At 33.7% G+C, this 25,753-nt stretch overlaps 1 protein-coding gene and 1 long non-coding RNA gene across 2 annotated transcripts; one reads left to right on the top strand and one right to left on the bottom strand.

The window, feature by feature from the left end:
• Positions 1 to 155: 155 nt before the first annotated feature.
• LOC105837018 (protein 60A) lies at positions 156 to 23,115 on the bottom strand. Its single transcript, XM_012681464.3, has 6 exons — positions 21,277 to 23,115; positions 14,837 to 15,023; positions 11,480 to 11,652; positions 4,251 to 4,439; positions 3,629 to 3,702; positions 156 to 3,431 (listed from the first exon to the last, which is right to left on the bottom strand). Exons 1-6 carry the CDS (start codon positions 21,713 to 21,715, stop codon positions 3,171 to 3,173), a joined length of 1,323 nt encoding a protein of 440 aa, XP_012536918.1. The 5' UTR covers positions 21,716 to 23,115; the 3' UTR covers positions 156 to 3,170.
• Positions 23,116 to 23,267: 152 nt separating this feature from the next.
• Positions 23,268 to 25,357, top strand: LOC114254977. The gene is made up of 2 exons (XR_003626293.2): positions 23,268 to 23,467; positions 23,845 to 25,357. It is a non-coding gene; the product is annotated as an uncharacterized LOC114254977 (long non-coding RNA).
• The last annotated feature ends 396 nt before the right edge of the window (positions 25,358 to 25,753 follow it).

Genomic DNA, 25,753 nt, shown 5'->3' with positions numbered 1-25,753 from the left:
TGAAATAAATCAATAGAGAGATTTTCAATAAAATATTTTTATCAGGATTAAAACAAAAACTTCGATGAATCTTTTAAAACATGTAAAATATGTCAAATTTAACACATGTTTTATTGTGTGATTTTATTAAAAGATTATGTGAAGAAAAATATGAATTTTCTTGTCCCCGCATTTCTAAAATTTATTTATATGCTTAAAATATGAAGTACAGAAACATAAGAAATATATACAAGAATGTATTTACAATGACGATATACAAAACCTACAAATTAACAAGAGTATATAGTAATTGTCCGTTTTTATACATGCTTATATGACTAATACGCGCTAACGAGCGCGTCATTAATAACTTATGCCACTTACGTTTAAATACATCTACGCGCTCACAGCTTACACTATAAATACAAAAACTATTTGGTAATTGTTGGTACTACCAAGAAAGTACTGATCTTTTTTATCAAGGATTATCAAGAATCGGTACATATAAAATATTAATACAAAAACAACTTTTCCTTTTATGTTATTTCTATACTTACAAAGTTTGACATCTGTAAACTTATTACGTGTTGTATCTGCATAGTGAAATATTCTGTGAATTATAGCAAATTTGATTAGACTGCACTATATGTATAGTGCACACTAATCTATATTAGCTATTGTTCATTAATCTATTCTAATTGTAAACATAAAACTAAAAGTAAAAATCTTGATGTAAATATGTTGAATAAAATACATATTTTATTAAATAACACAATAGAGAATATCTAAATTTTGTGGTTAAAATTTATTTATACATTAATATTAAATCAATTTACATATGTATTATGGCTTTAATGTGCACCAGAGTGTACTCAATCAAACAATACAGCCAATCAAATTCACTATTTGCTAATTGTAATGTTCTCCTTTTGCACGTTGCTTTTTTAATTTTTAAAAAATTTGAAGAATTACTTAAAGTATACAAATAAATAGGTGTTCAAAACCTCAAGCTATAGCTCTGATAGTGATTCAGTTCCTAAAATTGACCTCAAAAACGAGTTTCTACACTAGAATATTCCTTTAATAATAACTATTAACTCTCCGTGGTCACATTCCAATTTTTTAATAAATTGTTTACATGGAGTGTGTCACATTTTACGCACTAAAAATCTTATAACTAATTCTTTATATTACTGAAATAGAATTATATAGAAGATGGTCCATAAGATCATAACAACGCTTAGGAGAGCAGATTTCTCAGATTATTTTGAAAAAAATCTTAATATCAAAACGTTGAGACAATAATAGTTTCTGAATCATAAGCATTAACAAATCAGATTATCTCAAGTACGCATACTCAACTGATATAGAAGACATTATTGATGCCTTTTGTAGTTAATTTCCTCCGGTTGTTCTAGCCAGTTGTTCCGACTTTTTGATAAACTTATCTATCAAGTAAATATGTGTCTGCATTTATTCATTAAAAAAAAAAAATGAAAATAAACATATGCATACCTGACAAGTAAATTTATTAAGAAATTGGAACACCCCCTAATCGAAACCCCCTAAACACAAATTTTTTGCACTCAAGCTATTCTTTTTTTCGACGTTTTTCGAATAATAGAGATTTTTTAAATACTAAAAATGATAACTGAGATTTTCTTCACAAAGCATTCTTTAAGGGAAGGCTCTCTCTACTTGGTCCGTTGGAATTTCCTGTTCCTAACGGTTTCCAGGTAAAAGTTTCGCTAGACACGCTCTTATCAAATAGAATGTATTTCTCATAAGCAAATAGAGACCGTAAAAAATTCAGCTCTCATTCGAGTATTTTCATTAATTATTGTCTCATTAATTATTGCGAAAATTGCAAAATAGTACAAAACTTTTCAATTTAATTTAGCCAGTCTACGGAAAATGATTCATGAATTACGAGACACCCTGTATACATATATGTAGTACATCTGTATACTACAGCATGGTTGTTACTCTAAAAGATTTTAAGAGGTGATCCCCACATTAATTCAAGGCATAAACTTCGTATATCATAACTATATGTCCAAAACAACTTAATTTCAAAGATACAGAATGTCATTTTTATCTTTATTAAATCTGAACATTTTCTAAAAATACACTATGAATTAGTTTGAAAATATCAGAGAGTGTCTAAATTCTTACTTGAAAAACTCTAATGGAAAAGCATCAATAATGCCGTTTGTACAATGTACAGTATCAAAGACGAAAGCTGATCATTATTCCTCTCGATATAAAAAATACATGTATAAACTCAGGTAGCGAGCTGATGTTATTTGTTGTCATTTAAAATTTGCTTTATTCAATGAAATAAAAGTACCCTACTTTATTTCAAAATTAAATGTAGACAAGCGTGAGAAGTATCAGAGTATGGACTTGGATAGCTTAGTTGGAAAAACAGTCATCCGACGAGCAAAAAGTCCAAGATTCAATTCTTGATCTAATTTCCTCGCTCTGATATTTTTCTCCCTAAGAGCACTGTATGCGGCGCGTTCTAGCAGCAACCTCTCCGAATAAATATACCTCTATTCTACATTTGTAATCTTACCATCTTTATTCGTGCAATTTTTATATTTATATTAATAAAATGGATAATAAGACAGTTTCAGCTTTCGTCTTTAACACCGAATTGTAATACCACACCTAAGCGTGTAGACGACTCAAGTTGCTAACTTTGAATGCGATTATAACACAAACTCTACAGATTGTCACGATATTTTGTTATTAAAATCGTCGTTTTAAAATTAATCTTAATAAACCTACCTCTAAGTGTTGTTATTTTAATGGAAGACCTTGTATATCATTTTTAAACAACACTCTACTTAGGCACACACAAATGTTAAGATTGTCCCAACACACAAAAATGTTACTTTTTCATAACAATTTGTCAATATACTTATTAATTATTTTAGAACAGAAGGTCATGTATTGCCTTTAACGCAACCTTAATCCCAATCGATTACTTCAGTTTTTCAAGAATTACGTTGGTTCCATAACTTTAGGCTTTCAAAAAATCCTAAAGATTACATTTGAACAATAGAATTCGAGAGGCAATGCGAAAATATTATCTCATTATTAAATTATCATCTAGTTCTGTGCCAGAGAGTGCTGTTTTCATTTATTTTTTCTTTTTCAATTCATCGTCAACCAGAAGAAAAAATCTAGTGACAGCCGCAACTTTTAACGACCATATTCTTGTACTTCTTCAAGATGACATTGCTCTCATCCAAAAAATATAATACGGAAATAGCCGAAAGTTTAGTGGGCGCACAGCACGGCTTGGGTACCTTGCCAGGACTCACCAAGTGCACCAGCGTTTGAACAATCGCGTGGTTGGTCGCATTCATATGAGCATTCAGCGGGAAGTTGCACTCTCCGCTGCAGTAATATGCATCATACCCATCCGGCGCGATTATCCAATCCTATGTAACAAAATAAATTGTATAAAGAACAACGTACGGTGCGATCTGAGGCGTATCTGGTCCCTCAAAGCACACGTAGTCGGATTCGCAGGAAAAACATATGATTCCTCTCGTCTGTGACACCGTAATCCGATACGACTTCCGCGCGCTATGAGGAACTCCGAGCAGACTTTAAGACACGTTGATTAATAGCTCACCTGCCACTGCAAATCGCGAAAACTGACGTATAACGTTTGGATCTTGCAAGTCCGTGAATACTGCACTCCAGGATCTACAGAAACGTATCATTTGTCACTGCACATGTCATCTTCATTTTTTTAATTTTACCAATTAATTAAAAAGAAGAAACAGAAGAGAAAAAAGGAACAGAAGAAATCAAGTTTATAGTATTCATAGTTATAGTATTCATAGTTTATAGTATTCAAAAATTATATGTTTGTTGCGAATAGTTTGTTCTTCAAAATTTTCAGAATGTTATTACTCAAAACTTTACTAAAAAATCTAACATTTCCTTATTTTATTATAAACTATAAACGATATAAGAAAAATTTAAGCAAAAATTCGTTTTTAAAGACCTGTCTAATGAACAATACCTATGTTTCCATTTCAGACCAAGCTTAGCAGATATGATCCATTTACCCTACTTTCTGTAGTTTCCAGACAACCTGTTAGATAGTTTAGATAAGCTTTGATATTGAATTTTTTTCCCCTAACTTCTGACAATTATTCATTGCCGAGGAAAAAAGCGTGGTACAGGTGATCTGATACATCTTGTACATAATTTAAATTAAGATTACAATATTTTTCAAACGGATTTACCAGTGTAAGGATTATTCTTGTAATCATAACTAGTGACTTCACTCTTCTTCTTCCTCTTGGCGTCGCGTTTCTGTCGAACCTTGGACTCCCTTACACCCGAACTCTTGAGATAACCCACTATGAAGGGTTGCTTGTTTGGATCACCTCGGAAAACTATAATCCCAGCATCTTCCGGTCTCACTTCATGCTCTACAATATATCAATTGAAGGAGTAAACAGATAAAATTGTTAGTTGGCTTTCAGTTAAATTAGCAACAATAATTGACTATGTTTACACGACACCCTTAAACAGGTTTAATATCTAATACTTCTAGACCTAGCCAATCATAACCATTCCATTCTTTCTAGGAATGGCTGTAGTTGGCCAGTTTTATAATTTCGATGTTGTTAAACCCGACGTGTAAACGTAGTCATTGAAAACCATTTCTTCAAAAAATAATATAGAGATGTGATTAAATAGAACAATGCAGATTAATAAAATAACGACATTCGAAACAAGTACATATAAATAAATGGAAGAAGAAGCAACAGAGAAGGAAAATATAATATCGGAAGCCGCTAGAAATATCGATGGCATCGTTACTCTTGACGCGCTAGAGGCGTTCCGCGAAAATTGTGTTGCAAAAACAGGAGACTCTCGCTTACATATTTCGAATCTCTGTTCCGTAAGTAGAATGTATCGGGTATAATACGTGTTTATTAGAATGGTCTGCGTCTCTCGGGATTATTAATAGTCAACCTTCATGAATATTGAATGCTCAAGAATCCCGGCGCAAAGTCAAGCCGGCTTATCTCAGACATTCACTTCCAATGCGCGTTTCAGTCGCCTCGTTTTTTTTTTTTTAATTACTCTGGAAAATTCCAGGCGGAGGAAATTTGGCGATGCCCGCGAAATTCGTATCCGCATCGAGCGCACGCGCATATGTTCATCTTCGTCCTTTCAATTGCACGATCGAAATTCGGGATCCCTCGATTTTCTTCATTGCAATTTCACTACGCCGACAGCGCGATCGTTAAAAAGTTTATCGCGCCCATTTATCCGGACTTCCATCTCGCAATTACAGTTATAAAAGAATTAATTTTAATATTAGTATGTTTTATTTGTTGTCGCCGTTTTTTGAGTGCTTTTAAACGCACGGTGATTAATTTTAAATTACTAATTTATTTCCAACAATGTAGACAATTTTCCAGAATAACTTTGACTTCAATTTAATTTATTCTTCCTCGTCTTCTAGTTTTTATAAATTAAAATTAATAATAAGTTCGACTGAGATTAAAGATACTTTGTATAAAATAAAATGTTTAAAATTAAAACACATTTTTAATGGTTCTAAACGCTTGCAATTAATTTACAATTAGATTAACTTTAAATTCTTTTTTTTATAAATTGGAAAAGTTAAGGCTACACAGTGCAAACGGACCTTAGTGCTTTAGTCCTAAATACCGTTTAAATCTAAAACATTTTTAAGTATTTAAAGAACAAAGACAAGAAACAAAATTTTTTAAATATCTTGTTTAAAATTAAATACTTCCTCTATAAGTGTATCTCACTCTTATTTCTCTCGGTGAATAAAGTCTTAAGGCGGGAGACGAGTTTCATGATAAATCGTAAATCGGGCTTGCGAGTGAGATCGGGAATGCGAGTCGGCGATCTAGACGCCTAGGAGAAGCCTCGCAATTCGTATGCAAATAATCCGGGCGCTCGCGCGGGCGTATTATTGCGCTTGGCAGTGTGAGGCGCGCACCGAGTATGTGCGCGAGTCCGAGAAAGCTAGTAAATTAACCGGTAGGAATGCGCATTTGTGCCGTGATTGCGGCAGACACCTGCCGCAGTTGTTGCACTTTGCGCTGCTCCTGAGGAATGCGCCAGGTACGCGGTGATGCACGCCTCTCCGTGAGAGACGACGTATTCAAGTTCTGTGTCAAGTAATTCTGTCCTCCTTCCCGTTTTCGTTTTCCGGCATCGGAGAGCCAGCGCGACTGGTGGCTGATTATTGTCGGCGCGACAATAAATAAATAAATAAATAAAAGAATGTATTACACATATTTTAATATTTATTTTCATCAATGCAGATAGAAATGTGTTTTAATAAAGATATGATAACATATAAACAAAAATCTAATTTTTTTAAATAGAAATACTTCAATATTTATTTTTATCAATGTAGATTGAACTTTGATCTTGATTTAAATTACTTTTTACCTTTTTCTAATTCTTAAATCTATAAAATAAACATGAATCTGCAAGGTGCTTTATGTAAAGTTTCATTTCAATGCAAAAATTAATTGTTATGTAAATAAATAAAATATATTACACACAAAACAACTAAGCTCATAATTATAACGAAACTTTGCATAAATCATCTTGAATACTTAAAATACTTATGCAAAAAATTCAGATTCTTTGTCATTATTTTTTAAAACAATTTAAAATTTTAATAATAAATAAAGTAACCAAACTAAAATGTGTTACTAAATAAAAATGTAATATTATTCACACAACATATGAATGTAGTTTATTTAAGATATAAATATTAACATATTTCCAGTTTCAATTTACTTTGCAGGGACTATAGATAAGTGATACATCCTTAAATCTACGCCTACTTCCGTATACATGTACAATCGCAGAACGTAATTATGGTTTTCGAAAGCGGGCACGCGATCTGCCACCGATTTGTTCACGGCTGTAAATTAAGTCATTTTATTTGGTGAACGTCGTCGGGATTACTTGTGGACGATCTCTTTTCGTTATTTAATTCAAATTTAATGAGGTAGCGGTCTTGAGCAGGATACAGTCTTATGGCACAGAATATCAGACTATTTTAGCAATGTTGCAATCACATTTGCAACATTCGGCAATATTGTTGTATATTGCTACAATGCTTCGTACGACGTAAGACAGCAAGAGAGAAAAAAAAGAGAAGATTTTATTATCGCGATAATGAACTAGAACTATAGGATTACATGGACATATAAAAGTAAATTTAAAATTACAAAATTTTTCTTCCTTTAGCTTTATACATTCTCTTTACGTAAAGTAAATTGAATACGGAAGGAGAGAAAGTTTTATTTGATACTTGAAAAAAACTGACGTAAACATCACCTCCAATTTACAACATTAAAAAAATAATGTTAATTTGAGTTAATTTTTCAACTTGATTAAATTTATTTAGTTCAAGTATATTTAACATACTATATAAAATACTTTTTTTAAATATATAAAACACTTAACTTTAATTCAAGTATTTATATATTTTAATATAAAACATAAATGCTTGAGTTGAAGAAATTTAATCAAGCTGAAAAATTTAGTTAAATTAACAACTTTTTTTCTCAATGTATTAATAAAATGTTTATGAAATAGATTGTAAAAATAAATCTTTGAACTCACAATTTTGAAATAGCCATTTGAAAGCCATGCTTTATTACTAGTAAGTAATAATTATTACTAATGTCTGATCTATTGATACTGCTAGCTTTTGTTTCTATGTACTTATTATATTTCATATATCATTCGTATTTCATATCATATTTCTATAAAAAATTGCTGCACAAGTAGCTCTTTTAATCGTGCATTCGGAGAAACTGATGTGACTAAAAGATGTATATTGGTTTATATTTAGGATTAGTTTATATTTAGAGACACAGGTGGGGTGTCCTTGGAGGTTATTACAGGAGAAACACGTGGCGAGAGAAAAAAAAGAGATAAACAAAAAGAGAGAGAAAGAGAAAGAGAGAGAAAGGCAAGAATCAGGCGTAAAGATTCGTGAGAGGCATGTGACTCTCCGATCTTGCGTTTTATATTGAACGATCAAAGGTAAACCGGTTGCGAGTTCTGAAGAACGAGACAAGAGGAAAGAGGAAAGAAGCTAGATGAGAAAGAAAGAGAGCAAGTAATGAAATAATCTAGGCGCGGCAAACAAACCACATACATACAAAACACACACACAATTTGTATATTTGAGTTCATATTTATCATTATTATTCATTTTTATTATCTATCACCATTGTATTATAACAGTTTATACAGAATGTGCCAAAATTTAAGCAGATTTTGTTAATATGCTTTAACTGTATTGCCGAAATAAAAATAATTTAATATTTAAATAATAATTTTAAAAAATTTAAGTTAAGATGAATAAAGAACTGCCTTATTTCTACATTCAATAACTTTACATTAAGCTAAAACAATCAATGCTTCCGAACACAAGTTCTTTGATTTGGCAGTTGTTTTTTGTTATCAAATCAACAAGCAAAAGTCTGATCTTGATTCTGATCTAACAAACCGATAAACTTTAATATTAATCTTCTTTAGCAACATTTTCCGCTTAGTAATTCAATGAAAAAATTGAGTTCTATCCTATATTGTTTTTTGTTCCTTTTTCTCTCTAGTCAAAAAGGTCTATATTTTTATTTAATTACGTAGAATATAGTATAGGGGAGAGACCGGGAGAGACAGGGAGAGACAGGGAGAGACGGGGAGAGACCGGAGAGACGGGGAGAGACGGGGAGAGACAGGGAGAGACAGGGAGAGACCAGGAGAGACGGGGAGAGACCGGGAGAGACGGAGAGAAACGGGGAGAGACCGGGAGAGACGAGTAGAAATGGGAAGAGACGGGAAGAGACCAGGAGAGACGGGGAGAGACCGGGAGTGATGGGGAGAGACGGGGAGAGACCGGGAGAGGCGAAGAATGTTTCTATTGTGTTTAAATTAAGCCTTAATTATTAAGGTAATAAGAAAAATAAAGCTGGCTGTTATTTTATTGAAAAAAAGGAACTTATTTAAAACAGTCTTTTGAATGGATTTCTAAATCCATGGCAGCTTTTAGAAAAAAAAGTTAGAAGTACGTGAATAAATGAATATTAGATTTATTAAAAATAAATAAATGCTTATTCAAAAAAAAATAAAAAGAGCAACAGTAAAGTAAGACTCTTGAAAGTTAAACAACGAAAGCAAAGAAAATTTGAAAAAAACGTAGCATAAGAATAGAGAACCACAGCAACGCGTGGCAGGGCATAGCTAGTAATTAAATAAAAATATAGAGAAAAGTCACTAATAAATATACCGATACACTACTTTGTCTTACGATTATATTTTTTAAAATAAAAATAAAACTTTGAAAACATAAATGTAAACCACAAAATGTCTTTTTCCAAATGGTATAATAATTTCTATTTCATATTTGTAGTAATTAATATTTTCGCATTATAATTCAAAAAGAACGTTTGAGAAATAGCGTTTTAAAACTATGAAGTAGAGTTTACGGCCCCGTAATAAAGGAGTCTTCAATCTAGTATTTCAATAAGTAGAACACATCGAATTCCTTTTACTGTCTATTTTTATAAGGAAAGGTAGCGAAACAGGCAAATTAATCGATTTTATAATCATAAGCAGATATTACTTTCTGTGCTGGGTGTCTCAGATTCACATGTACATACAGTCGAAAAGATTATTTTTTGACGATTGTTTTGCAGGATTTAGCTAACAAACAAACTTTTTAACAAGCAAGCTTTTTATATGTAATACATATATTTATATTTCGTTATACAAATATTTTTTTATTGGATTTTTTTCTCTGTCTTTCTCTTTCCTGTTCTACCAAGCTGATGCTGTCCTCTTGAATATAACGTGAGCATACACCTCTCGCATTCATAAGCATATTTCATCAGCGTGGGAAGACAAGGCGACGCCATCGCAGATGATGTATCCCGAATGATAACAAGATACACGAGCAAGATTGAGAATACGAGAAAACATAACACTTTGACTTCTCCGGCTATAGAATACTGTTGCACTTTTTTAAATGTAATTGTACTAATTTATATATTATAGAAAACAAAAAAAATAAAAATATCGTAAAACCACAAAATACAAATGTTAACTTAAGCATGACAAAACCAAATGCTAATAAAGTTTCCACGAAAACTTTATACTGATTGTACATTATTTCGAAATTATATAGTTTTATTTATATGCAAACCTGTATTATATGCTGATTTTAATGTATCAAAGACTTTGATTAATAACTTTAATCAATGAAAAATTTTATACTGCGATATCATTGAAATCACTAATTTCCTTAATATCCCTGATATCTTCGATTCAGCGAAATGTAATTTTTATTAATCTAAATTATAATAAGATGCAAGATGTTGAGTAATTACCGTCTTTCTTCCTATAAATAACAATCACGGAAAAATGAGGAAGAGATTTGAAATTCGAGAACTGTTAACTTGTTAGATACTAATCTTTCGTGTCACGCATACATGCTTTAACACAAAGCTATAGCGGTGAGAGCGCTGAACAGGTGTAGTTAAAGAAACAAACACACGTGACGACCAGGCATGTGGAAACCAAGGATACGCTCCTCTAATCCAAATAAAATACTAAAAACCTATCTTATTTAAAAAATATTATATAATTTTGGGGAGGGGGGAGACAGAGAGTTTATTAATCTCATGAAATAAAAGATAAAGAAAATTTTACCAAAATTTTAAACTACAAATCACGTTTAAGTAGAAGAAATAGAAAGAATTTAGTAGAAGAATTAAGAAATTTATGAAAAGCACATGACTTCTTGTATTTGTAGATTCGTGTATAGTTGATAAAGAAATCGCAATTATTTCAATTATTATTTCTTTTGTCGCCTCAGAAGATGAAAGATATAAAAAGCGCATTTCCGGATAACTAAGAGGTAAAGAATTCTTTTATACTTTGTATGCGAGCCGCAATTTTGATAAACATTGAAGTGTTTATTATCAAACTGAAAACCGTTCTATATTTAGCTATTCTTAAGAAATCAGGCTGAGAAGTTTGGTTGAAAATACATTTAATTTAAGAGATTTGCGATTTAATTCGTTATATTTGATTCGTAAATGTTCTTGCTTTGAGCATTCTATTCTTTTTTTCTTTCTACGAAGGTCTTTTTAATAATATATCACCAGTTACAATGCTCATTTTTGCGGGACTAACACGATAAATCAGAGGAAGGACCGATTATTCCAATTTATTGGGAAGTTTTACCCGACAAGCATCTGTTTTACAGTTATCTGTCTTTATTTATTTAGAAAAAAAGATAAAGATAGACACATGTTTATCTGATGGGTAAGTTTATCAAGAAGATGGAATAATTTGCCCTAAATCTTTATTCTTACGTCTTTCATGTTACAGCCGTGTTCCTCGAGACAAAAACAATGAAAGAAACGAGAAAAGATAAAACACTTACCTGAACGATCAGCAGGATGTACAGAGAGATATAACCCTAGATTTCCGTCCGGATTGTTCACCCAGTGATCAAAAGCCTCGCTGATGTTCAATGTCAGCCAGCCTTCCTTATTGCTCGTAACGTTTATGGCATCAACGTACTGTAATTCTCGAAATTGAGACGAAGGATAAGTCCTGAAATTCAGACGAGAGAACTCTATAATTGTAATGTAGCTCTATAATTATGCTTCTAGATGCAATAAATAATAATAAGAATAAGTACAAGCATATAAATCATCAATTTTCTAATAAATAATTTGCCGAACTTATACGAATTTTCGAACATTATTTCAAAACATGATCGTTAAAAAATGTAATTTTCAATAAAGTTTAAGAAATTGTAATTAGTAGCCTATTTAAAAAATGCGATTTTTTTAATTTTGAAAGAAGTCAATTTTGTGGATGATTCGAAAAGATTGATTTCGTTACTAAAATGAAAACAAATGACTGAGAAATTATAGACTTAGATTTTTTCTTATCTGTTACTGAATACCCAATATAGAAAAAAATATTTAAAAATTAAAGAAAATTAATGTAATAATTTTAATAAGTATTTATTTTATTTTATAAAAAGTAAAATTTGAGAAAATAAAAAAAAATTGTCTATATTTTTAATCATGTATAAATGTAATAATTGAATGTAAATTTATATAAATTTATGTATAGAAGTATATATGGTAAACTCTAATTACAATATTACTTTTTGTTTAAAAAATGCTATTAAAAGACCAATAAATTATTCTTTTCTATTTATTTTTTAATTGTTGACAAAAATACAAGACAAAGAAAACATATAATATAAATATATTTTACATACAATCACATATACATTTATTTATAAATAATTTAATATAAAATTTTTTTGCCGGATTTGTGCAAGAAATGCAAGTTTTAATTTCGATTGTATTACATAAAATCGCCAGGTACATGGACATGCATTACTGATTATGGTACAACGACAGGTATTCTTGTTTAGAATGAATTGACAGTATTCCTTGCATGCGAACACGATGGAAAGCAAATGCTGATGTACGCACAACACCGATCGTCACGCACGACGTGTCGCCCGAATGCTTTGTTGTGATTCTTCGTATTGTAATTTCTAATTAATCGCGAAGCCGCGCGTGCCGCGCATCAATAAGAGCCTCAACGGAGGAAACACGCCGATCATTGTTCATTAAGCAAATGATCTTCGCAGCATCTAACTCTTATCGTTTTTCCACAAATCGATTATCGTAATTGAATGGGCTGTGAGATTCCCGTGTTCTTTGGAATCAAGCCTCACTGGTTTCCTACTCAATAAAGCTAAGATAAAATAAAATTGATTTACAAATTTTGTTGGAAATCGCGATAAATCACAATCTACACAATATACTTTGTTGAATAAAATGACGAAAATTTTTATTAATAAAAACGTTACATTTATCCATTCACATCTCGGAAAAGTTTACAAATTTAATTTCAACTTGATTTATATTTTAGTCATTTTTACTAAGAATTTCAATATTATAAAAAACCAAAATTCTGTTTTTAAATTAAAAGGATTCTAGAGAAATTTCTCTCGAAACTCTGTTTTAATTTTTAAACCACCAATTCTATCGTTTCAATTTTAAATACAATATTTCTCAATTCAAGAACACTTATCAACGTTTACCATTAGAATTCCGTATGTTCACAACAATGTACCGCGAAGAGGTTTTATTACGAAAGCAACGAGTCGCCAGCTTGTCTCGCGACGAAGAAGAGGCAGGGGGAGAAAAAGAAGGAGGTGGAGGATGCGTCACGCATAGTTTGACTTTGATGGAAAGAGCCGAAAGAGCCGGCAAGGTGGGTGAGAAGAGAGAGACGCAGAGACTGAGCGCAACTGCGTAGGCAGAAGAGACGAAGAAACACGCGAGGAGAGCCTGTTAGTCCGTCTCCATGGCTAATTTACCTCAATTTACGGAATAGCGTTTCCTGTCGGGGCCTGTATATCGGTCAGGCTCAGGTCGCCAGTGCTAAAAGTCTCGGGAGAGAGGGTTGGAGGAGAGAAACGTACGGGAACGATGCGAGACACGCAGTCGACTGTGTCTCTCCTCAATCGCCCGGTAATAAATCAGAAGGCTGACGAGCACCCGTGCTAGGTGGCCGAACTTGCGAAAGATCCACACTTTGGATAACTGAAATCACTGGCCCCTGGTATCTGATGTGTTAGAAGTTTAGTGCGAGCTTGGGGCCTCGATGAGGCTGATTACACTATGCTTCCTCAGAAGCGGACATCGTTCCCTTAAGTCTTCGATGCAAAATTTCGGAGAAAGATTAATTTGTGGTCTTACAAATTTGTTGTAAAACCATTTCTCGAGCTCTCCGGAAAAAGCCGCTGGTCTAATTTTCGGTCACGCGGACCCCTCCACTCTCGAGACGAGGTCGATCTTGAAACACTTAGGGACTCGCGCGATTCGAGTAACAGGAAATGCCGAGTGGAGTAACAATCTGTAAAGACGGGCAATTCTTTTCGAATTAACAAAATGGGTGCTTAAAAGTGTACTTAAAAGCATAGTTACGACGGCCATTAGCGGCGACGGTGCGTCTCGTGACTCACAGGTTTGTAGGACGGAGCGGCACATTCATTAGATAGAGCGCCTCTAGACAGACCGTCGCCATTTACCGCCGGCATGGAAGAGGTTTGCCCTCACGGATTAATTCACCACGCTTTCCTTTTTACGATTCAGTTCCCACCGGGGGCGCAATAGTCCCCCGCCGGTGGCCCTATGGCCTATACCCTATATCGCGATATATTTCTAATTATCACATCCTCTCTGCACATCCGTGCACGATTGTTTGCTAAAAACCGCCGAACTGATAAAATACATCTTGTAATACAATAATATGAAAAGGAGTTAAACTATCTCTTGTCCCGTGAACAAGGAAGATGTATGAATGAAGAGGATGGAGCAGGATATCGAAGATATACGAAAAAGAACGTTCGGCGGAATATTCGGTGTTTTTTCCCCTGCGTTCCAGGTAGAACAAATGCCTGAGACTCTTTCGGCGAAGGATTAAGGACCTCCTAATTAGGGGTACGATGACGATGTCAAAAACCGCGAAGGATGCCCGGAGGAACATGAAATTGGTCTAACCTAGGCGTCCTTGGCACAAAAGTGAACGAAGGACAAGTATTGTCTTTCGTTTCGGCTTTATTATCGTGAAAGTGTTCTTTTAATTTTCATTGTTTATTTCCATATCTTTCCAAACTTTTGCATTAACAACCTTTAAAATCGCCCAAATATTCCAGCACGTGTTTATTCTAAAAATATAGAAAATAAGCAATTTTTCTTACCCGTTCTCAATATTCAACACTCGATACGCTGTGATCGTATGGGAGCTATGGCTCTTCCGATTCTTCGTGTGTGCGGTGTGATACAGTCTAAGCTCAGCCCCGATCATGTATTCTTCACGTGGTACATCAGACACATCGAACCAGAGCCTCTTCCCACGTTCGTGTCTCACCCCCGGGACATGATGATCTATTTTAAATTATAAGTCTGCGATCAATTCGAGCATTATTCAGAGTAGCCGCTCAAATAATAATCACGCAACAAACATCATATATCTCACTTCAAATATAATTTTTATAAGTCATAATTTAATGAACAAAAATATTCTAAAATTCTTTGAACTATTACACTGAAATACACGATAATGCTATTGTTTCCTTAAGATAGCTAAGACAGAGATAACAATCTCAAAATGATTGAATTACAATAAATGCAAATGCAAACACACAAGAAGAATAGATATATTTTAAACGTTTAACAACATTGAGATTTTTAGTGCATATTCATATCTTGAAGAATTGTTTCTCTATCCTTACTGGAGAATTCTACTTGATGTAGTCCATTTTAGAAATGATTGTGTAAATGGGTTAGCTTAGATTATCGGTGCGGGTTTTGGAACTTATGACTCAGAGTTCGAACCATTCTATAGAAACATCTACGACAACCCAATTAGTCCTTTTTTCAACAAGGAGATAATGTTCCGTTATCGCAAAACGAAATTTCTCTGAGAGAGTCCGGGTTGATAATCGGGACCCTTGGTGAGCCCACCTGAATTCTCCGAGGAGGCCAGAGGAGGCCTTTAGAAATGAACCGTGGACAATTCGCAGCGTGAAATCGAGCTCTTTCTTACCGTCAAAGTGGACGCCGCCTTGCGAGCGAAAGAAGGGTGGTAGGGGAGACGTACCCTTCCTTCGCGGTAGACTCGGGGGGGCTCTAAGTAATGCCTAATGCCTCCGCTGAAGTGGGCGGCTTTGGATCCGAACAGGGATGCGAGGCGAGGGATGGTAGGGAGGGGAGACATAAAAATTTGTTTTGTTTTTTTGTTCCGACGGTCGCATTCCAACGGTACCAGATTGCCGGGCCTCCTCGGCTCTCGGGGTGGTCCCAAATAGCTTTTGGGACCGTCCGTGGAGCGTTCTGTGGCGAGCCGCGCTTTTTGTTTTTTACGCCGCCGCTGTTCCTTCCCATCCGCCTCCCCCTACCGCGTCCTTCCTTACGCGCGTGTGTGTGCGTGCGTCGGTACACGCACGGCGAGAGAAAAAGGGTAGGGTAAATCTTACCATGCGTTTTCTTAATTTTTGAGAAACAAGCAGAAGTAATGATAAATATGATCTTCAATTTAAGAGAGAAAAAAATATGTAACCGTTTTTTTTAAGAATGTACCATCTGGTGTTCCACACTTAGACTCAACATGATGTCAGGATTTGATACCTCATAATTAAGGAATGGGGGAGAGGTGTATTAATACTCATATATTAGAATAAATAGAAAGAAGCGGAAAGTTCAGACGGGCATCGACATCACTGAAGAAATCCCTCCGGTCGCACGGATCCGTTACATTCAGTTCCGCCGCAAATCCATCCATTTCCAGGATCCAGCATCCTAATCTTCATAATTCGTAGCCGCGCGTTTCCCTCCGGGCAACTGGCCGTCCCGTTGTCCACATGGAGAAGAAACAGAGGGAAAAAAGAAGTAAAAAGACGGAGGAGGACGAGAGAGCCCAGGCCCTCAAGTTGAGACATTTTAACCTGCCCGTGGCTTCGCGCGCGAGGAAAGAGAGATGCTTATTGACTCGTCTTTCCCAGGGGGGTATCCCATGAAACATGGCGGTAGAAGGGGAACAGAAGGAGGAGGGGTGAGAGAGAGAGAGAGAGAAAACAGACTTTGTATATAAGATGTATAGCCTATGGTTGGGTCCACGTTCATGTATGCAACCCGTGGCGATTGATGCACACTGAATCAACCCTTTCGATCCTTGTTTTTTTAATCTCGATTTTTATCCACCTGTTTCTACGTTCTCTTAAATTTTGTCTTTGCTTCGCATTCTCATTATCTCACACCCGATGTCAATTATAGTTATAACTGTTCATTTATATGCACACCGCATTTTGCGTCGAACATTCCTCCTATAGAACGTTCTCTCGACGCGAAGATGACAGCAAAATAGAAAACATATGAACATACGAATATACGAACACGCAAAGAAAAAAAGAGAGGAAGAAAAGGGAGATAATAACGTTTCCGGAGAATTTGATGAATCGAGGTTCTTAGATTTTCCTCGTTGGGTTTGAATTTTTTCCATTTCGAGTTATAGAGCCTCAAAACGACGACAACCCAGTCGCGCGTTGAGTTCGCATTTCGCGATTTTCGAGAAAAAACGTGCGTCACATTCCTCTTCGTGACTTCACACCTCAAGAACGTGCCCAAGAAGGAAAAGTATTCCTGTGCTTTAATCTTCTTTCTCAAAAGACTGCCGCTGGAAAATTTCTTGGGACTACTTGGCACGAGGAATTTGGAGACCGTAAAGGAAATGCACCGTGTTTTAGCGTTTGGAAAACTAATGGAGCGTTAAAGAGACCTTTTCTTTTGCGGAACTAAACCTAACGTCCGTCACAGATACGATCATAATATTCATGTAAAAAAGAATGATTTAGAAGCTTCCCTATCTTTTCTACTTCCGCATTAGATCTGTACAACTTTCCACCACAGCGAATGTTCATCTCTTAGGAATAATATCATTACCGAAACAGTGTATAAATGTGTATGAAGCATAAATTGTTTCGCACTTCACATAATGTAAATAGAGAATGACGACAGATTAACGCCAAGAAGATATTTATATGAGTCAAATGTATATTCCAGTAAAAAAAATTTTTAATTAATGCCGATTCTTCAATCAATTTAGCGCCGACTTTATCTCGGATAAAAACTTGATTTAATTTTTTTTCTAATTCTTCAATGTTAATTATATACGTAAAATTCGAAGTGTACTTAATTTAAATTTTAAAATAAAGAACAGCTCATTATAATTTTCTGATTTAAATTATTAAATTATTGTAAGATTTTCACAAAGTGAAAAAAACCAGCTAATGTTAAATGCATATATTATATATAGATATTGATGGAAAATGTTAAAAACAATTTGAAAACAATTATTCCGATGAAAATTAAAGAAACTTTAGAAAAACTTATAGAAAAAGTGTCAGAATTAATTAAACATACTTTATAAGAAATAATTTTTTTAATAAAAAGGTTTGAACTTGATAAAAGAAAATAACTACTTACTTTTTACTAAAATAAGTTAAATTTAGTGTTAAGTTCATGTTTTTTTAGTTAATTGTCTATTTCACTTAAGGCCGGTTGTTCCAACTTTTTGCTAAACTTATTTATCATAAGATAAACATGTATCTATCTTTATTTTTTTTAAATAAATAAAGACAGACACATATTAACCTGATAAGTAAGTTTACTAAGAAGTTGAAACAACCGGCCATTAATTTAAATATTGAATTGTTAATTTTGGTGTCCGGAGACTTTTGATTGACAGACTACGTATATAATTATATAATATAATAGTATAAATACATAAAGATAATATAAAAATATATAAAAATTTGTAGCATATAATAAATTTATTAAGTCCCAGAAAGTTCTTAAGGAGATGCTGGGGACAATTTATTTTACCGACAAAAAGACAGTAATTTTTGTACCGCAAATGTTTATTTTTTTTTTCATAGATTTAGAAATTCTTCAGAATAAAAGTATACGCATTACCACCATCAGTCTAGATTATGGAGTTTATAAATAGGAAAAAAATTATTTTAAAATTCACGATATTTTTAGTCGAGTGTTGTATCTGGAGCTGTCACATCCATGATAGAAATATTTTTATAATAATTTACGTATTTCTATGAAAAATTAAAACCCGTGATGAGTTGTAGTAAATTGTAGTGAGTTGTAAGAAATATTTATAAGCTTGTACTACTATTTACAAACATTTTTATGAGTAATTTGTAGAATTTATAAATTTTTGTAAAAATCGCAACTTTTTACAATATTCCATAAATATTTCTATGATTAGATGTAGTTAATTGTAGGAATTATAGATTATTGTAAAAATCATAACTATTCACAACTGTCTACGACTATAACATTCTACGAATATTTTCATGACCGGTATAATTAGTTGTAGAAGTTGTAATAAATTTTCACCTGATTAATTTTTACTTATCGAAGTATTTTCATAGAATTTTTAGAAGATAAATAGATTGTAAATTAAATCATATGTTATTCATTCTAAAAATACTAAGAAAATTACAAAATTTAATTTATAATTGTACAAAATATAATTCGGTATTATTCAATATTAAATAACCATAGAGAATTTTACTTACACATGTAAAATCATTCATTTACATAAATATATGTGGCCTGATTATATTTGGCTTATGTATTGTAAAAACACTATGGGTCACATCATATTTTTGTATATGTTCAATATTGACAAATAAATTTTATATTTTTAATCTAAAAATATTTATAAATAATATTATTTTTCATGTTTTCAAATTTCATCAAACTAATTTTATGAGTGTAACCAATTAAACCATTATCAATTTTAACTACAACTACAACAATACTACTACAACAACACTACTACACACACACAACTATTACAACAAAGCTACAATTATTACTGATTTTTCAATTACAACTTTTAGATTATATCTATGTAATTTTGTTTATAATTTTTCATAGATTTACATAGAAAATTATGATTATCGAAAAGTCGATAAATAAAGCAATATGAAAAATTTTTTTGTTTTCAATAAAATTTAATTCACAGACTGATAACGTGTGAACTTTAATTCTGGAAATGGATTTTCAAATCTATAAAAGAAATACATACAAAATCTTATTACTAATGTGCATGAATGATTCTTATCGATCCCGATCCAGTTTAAAAGACATTCCAGCATCTCCTTATAATTAATTAACGCGCTTCTCTGTTTTAAAGCTTTTTTGTTGTTGTTCTACAATACCAGCTAAAAGTTACAAAAATTAAAAAATTCTAGCTTCTTAGATTTATTTTTTATTTTTGAATTAATGAGAAAAAACTTTGATCATAATATCCGAATTTTGGTTCTAAATCCAGCTGCAAAAAAACAATGAAAAATTTAATGTACACTGGAACCCCGCGTTAGCGTACTCCGCGTTAGCGGAAACTATCCCCTCCATATGCACTCGGCCCACATGAGTAGCGTGTGTGGGGATAGCAATGAGCAATGCAGTCGCGTATTTCACGGAGTGGGAGTGAAACCAAGCAATAGGAGATAACCCCGCGTTAGCGGACCAAAGCCCCGAACAGTCCGCTAACGCGGGGTTCCAGTGTATAGTTAATGGCTTATGCCATACAAAAATAACTTATTTATGTAAAGGTTTACGTAAATAACTTTTAAATGAATAAGTGAATTCACACACAAATAATCTTTTGCATGAACATTTGTAATAGTTTTATTAATATATGCACAAACTTCAATTTAATTCGTACCACTATTTGCCCATTAAATTTTCAAATAAGTATTATGAAACGATTTTGCATAAAAATCAAGAGTAAACAAAAAATTAAATAACTAAAACTAATTATGTGCAAATTTATAAAAATATTCAAAAATATTCAAATGTAATAAAAAAATCATTAAATTTTTGGTAAAATCTTAAAATATAGCATACATTCTTAAATTATCTTTACAATTTTTCAAATTTAATTATTGTAATAAAATTTGCTAGTTAGATCAATATTAATTAATCTTAGACATTATTGTAATGTGATATTTTCGCTTATCTTTTTTGAGTACAATAAATTATATACTATTTAAATAATCTGCATAATAAAAATTAAGATTAAATAGGTAGAGAAACACATAAAAAATTTAAAAAGTTACAATTTTACCTTCTTTTACCCCCTTTTTCATTTTTTTAAATCCATAATTTTTATTAATATTATTTATAAATTACTCAAATAATAATTATATCAGTTTATTCTGATAAAAAAATAAATAAAATAATTTATTTATTAAATATTTATTAATAAAAATAGAGATTTCTTATTTTTGGTCTTTAACTTGTCTTTCAATATTTTTATATATTTTTTAAATATCTTATTCAATCGTCAACAAGATTTTCACAAAGAGCAATTTTCTCTTTTCATCTTTATGTATTAATTATGGTCTAAAAATTTTGCACAGGATACGGAGTACACGATTTTAAAACAGAAAAGCGCATAAAGACATTCTAGGACTTAATTAAGAAACAATTGATGCTTCGACATTCGAGTTATTAAAAAAATCGACTTCAAAGTTGATCGATAAAGTTTTAATAGCTCCGTGTCATTTTTCAGTTTAAACACTTTTCAATTTTATTTGATTTTTTTCAAACTCACTGTGAGCCGCAAAAGTCATGATGACATCACTTTGATCGATCGCCTTTAGATCCTGACCACTGAGGTCGAACTCCCCGGCTTTGTGACGATGCACCACGGGCTTCTCGTCCTCATCCTCGCCGAGGGCGTTCTGATAGATGTCCAGCAGGAACTTGGGCGCTGATCTCTTCACTTGAGGGGGTGTGCCGATAGTGTTCCGCGGACGATCCGGGAGTCCCAGCAGATTCAAGATCTCGTGTTCCACCTCGCGTTTCTCACGCTGGCTGACCACACGATGGACCACCGTCTGATCGAAGCCGTTGTCCACGTACAAACCGCTTATCCTCTCGGCGCTACCGATGGTCAGATCGCCGAGGATTGCTGTGAAGATCAGTAGGCTGAAGAAGGGTTGGACCGTCATGATGTCGAAGAGAGGACCAGTATCTTTTAATCGCAACATCCTTTTCCTTCCTGCCTCCCTTTTCGATCTCTCCTTCCTGTCGACTCTTCTTCCTCTCTCTCTCTCTCACTCCTCTTTCACTCTGCAAGATACTTCGGCTCGTGCGGTAATTACTGAACAGTGCGGTAATTACTGAACAGAGTTCCCCGACTTCTCTTCTCTTTCCCGTCTCGCAAATTCTTTCTTCTTTTCTTCCCTCACTTTTCTCTACTCATTTATCTGCTGAAGAAGGGAGGTTCTTCACCTTTCTCCTCATTCGCGTTCGATTCTATCTTCAAAGTCACGGATGCTCGTATTATCTTCGTTATTTAAGCGACAACACGAAAGTTTTGGAACTACTTAAGTATCATCAAGTCAAGGATCAAGTGAATCAAAAGTATTTGAATAATCGGACGTCTTCAGAAGTCTCACGATCTAAGTGATTGAAAATCTAGGGACTCGACGCGAGTAGCCGACGGTCGAGATTCTTGAATAACGGTGATTTTGATCGATGCGGATCCTGGTGAACGGTGATCTGGATCAACGACGCTCCCAGCACGATGATTGCGCGCGTTGCACTTTTGTTGTCAGGAATGGACATTGTGTGCGCGCGCGCGCGCACATATACACACAACTACGAAACGGCGCTCCTCGTCCTCGAGTGTCCTTAGCGGCTTGGTGACCTCGTGCTGTGAATCGCTCCGCTGTTTCGTCTGCTGGTACCATGAAAATCTCGGTGGCGAAGGTCGTTCCTCTCGGCGCGTGCCGAAGACTCTATGTCGCTACGATTATCCCGGAATTCAAAGACTTTGACGAGGGAAATGGGAAATTTGCCGTGCATCGCGGTCTCCCTGACAGTGCGCCGCACGTCAAGCACACTCTTCGCGTCACCCCTTTTTTTTCAAAAATAGATCAAGTTTACATTAGAAATTAATCTCGCTGAATTTAGTTTTTACGTACAGCTGTAATCATCATTTCTTTAACGTTAACGCGACGGTTCTTCATTTCTCTTCATTCGCGACCAAAAGCACAGTGTCAACGCTATAACTGTCCAAGTCTCTATCAAAAATCCAACTGTTATTCTAATACTAATAAAAAATAAAAAATAAAATATAGCTGTTTTGGCTGGACACTTTTTCGAAAACTTTGCCACTACACAAGACACTCCGAGATGGTCTCTATTGCCGGAGCACGATGCTCGCAGAACTGATAATCGTCAGGGTTGATTATCAATCGTTGACGCGACGAGGAACAATTGTGCTCGTCAGGATCGTAGACTCCAGGATTCGAATCCGAATGATCTTGCTAGCCACGATAGAGCGTCTGTCAACGTTGCTGTTGCACAGTCGGAAAATCAGCGCGAACGTCTGTCGTCGTAAGTGACCGTGGGTCACCGCGGGTGACTCCTGGCGACTCTCGCGGTGCCAGTGCCAGTCTGTTTGTCTGGCTCATACCAGTCGTCGTCCCGAGTCGTCTCTCTAGCGATCTCACCGCCTCCCAGGCCCGTATCCAGCACTCCATTCTCCGCAGCTCGATCTCCAACGTCTACTCTTTTCTCTTTCTCTTTCGGCATCGATCTCTTCCTCTTCGTATAAATACGCACAATCCTATTATTTCCTTATTGATATTGATGTGATTCTATGAAGATAAACTTGCAAGAGTCAAAGTTATTTAATAATCTTTACAATTTTAAAGATTTGTCTCTTAAAATCTTTTGCGTGCTGACTAGGAAATCATATTTTTGTGATATAAAAAACAAGAATTGTATATGTTGTAAGTACCAATTAGATTTTTACAATCTTTCCCTTTTTTTCTCTCTTTCAGAGTAATTTTTGGTTATTTGAGAATTAAATTTGTTTTCTAGTACAATTTGTTCTAATATTTATATCAATATTAAATTAAATAATTAATAATGTTACAATTTTATAACATTTATTGAACCTGTAAATAATCTGTTAAATACAAACTAAAGTTAATTATTAAATACAATTTTTATATATACATATATATATATATATATATATATATATATATATATATATACACACGTATCATGTAATATTACAATCATATAAAATATACAGCTTAATTTTGATTTTCGAAGCGCAACAGTGTTTTTGACTCATTATTCATACGTTCCTGGATCATAGAGGTAGGACCGCCCCTGACGAACAAGTAGGCGGTTAGTATTGGCAACCAGGACTGGTCGCCGATAACTCGACTCCTTAACGAGTGGTATCGTGGACCAGGACTAGAGGACGCGATGGCGGCTTGCGAGGTTATAAAAGATTTTTCTACGTGGGTAACTAATATCTTCAGCTCGCAAATCATGTTTTTATTATCAATAAAAGATACATAAAGGCAATCGAGCTTAACATATATTCAACACTTAAAAAATTAAATATATAAAAACATTAATAATACAGTCGACACTGAGCATCAGTACATTACATCTATATTAAAATTTTACACTTAACAATGTAAATGTAATATAACAATACGTGTTACATTTGTATATTCCTGAATGTGAAATTTTAACACAAATCTAATGTAACTGATGTATTAACTGGAAAAATGATGATTTCATCACGACTTTTATCTATGAGACATTTATCTCTCCGAAAATGTTATATCTCTTGCAATTCCATCACATTAAATCAGAATAATTTAAAATGTCTTTAAAAGGTATGTATTGAAAAATGATTATACATTTTAAAGTCGTACTTAAGACAATTCAAGATCGTCGTAAGATTTAATCCAGTCAGTGAAATGATTATATAAAGTCTCGAGATCATTAGTTGATCTTAAATGAAAAATCCGGGGGACTATATGAATACCTAAAACTATACCAATTAGCAATATATATTTCAGATCAAAGTATCAATACATTATTTATATAAATGTGATTAGTGAATAGTGTACGATATGTATTCGCATGTAGTCGACCTATCTCGTAAAGTGTAAAAGGAACGGCGAAGCTGAGATTAGTGGCCGGTGAAAGTGAATTCAAGCCGCAAATATCAAATGAAGGCGATATGAGCGGCGTGAATAAAAATATCGAACTCCCGTTAACTTTTGCCAGCTTTCTCGACGTTTATTCAAATCGAATCGAGTTATCCCCTCGAAATGAATCCGACACACTCGTACCATCCTCGACGGTTTCCGTTCGAAATCGAAAACTTTGAAATCTTAAAGCCCATTTTAAGCGGTTCAGAATCAACGTCGGATCTTAGGACAAAATTTCTATTTGCGATTTTATATTGATAAAACGCATAAAGGCGATCAATTTTAAAAAATGTTCAGTAATTAAAATATATACATATATAATTGCCAGTATACAAAGAGTATTTGATTTTGAAATAATCTTATTTTTTAATAATCTCCTTTTAGCTTATTATACATTTTCCCAAATGACAGTCCAACTTCTTTAAGCCTTCAAAAAAAGTACGATTTCTCCAATTCTACAAAATAAGCATTTGTTTCAGTGATGATTCTTATTTGATGTAAATCTTTTTTTAGCGTGCCATTTCTTCATGTTTGAAAAAAGAAAAGTCATAGAAGACCAAATTCTGGAGAATAGAGGGTGAAGAAGGAAACAGTTCATAGCGCAATTCGATAAATTTGGCCGAAATTTACTTTTTACTATTATAGCAAAAAAAAAAACACAAACTTATTCGTTTCTGAAACGCCCTTAATCCTATTATAAATTTAACATCTTTTTAACGCTTGAAAATGGTATTCATAATGCAACATAAAATCAATTTTAAATATATCTTTAAACTTTACTATTTGACTGCTTGAAACCTTCGTGTGTGTGCCTACAAAAAATGTCAGAAATAATATGAAACTTGTGGTTTGAGCAGTTCTGAACAAAGTTATCAAACACTTTACATATAAAAATAATGATTTTTTTATTTCATATGGTTTTTACGAAACGTCTCTTTGAAAATATTGGGTGCTTTCCATTTAGTGACACAAGTCGACACAAGTATCGTTCTATCTTTATTACTCATTGAACATAAAAAGAGATAGAACGATGCTTGTGTCGACTTGTGTTAC

The sequence above is a fragment of the Monomorium pharaonis genome, chromosome 5 (genome assembly GCF_013373865.1).
Source record: "Monomorium pharaonis isolate MP-MQ-018 chromosome 5, ASM1337386v2, whole genome shotgun sequence".
Lineage (NCBI taxonomy): Eukaryota > Metazoa > Arthropoda > Insecta > Hymenoptera > Formicidae > Monomorium > Monomorium pharaonis.
The sequence above is the reverse complement of the archived record's forward strand: the minus strand, read 5'-3'. Positions and strand labels throughout refer to the sequence as shown.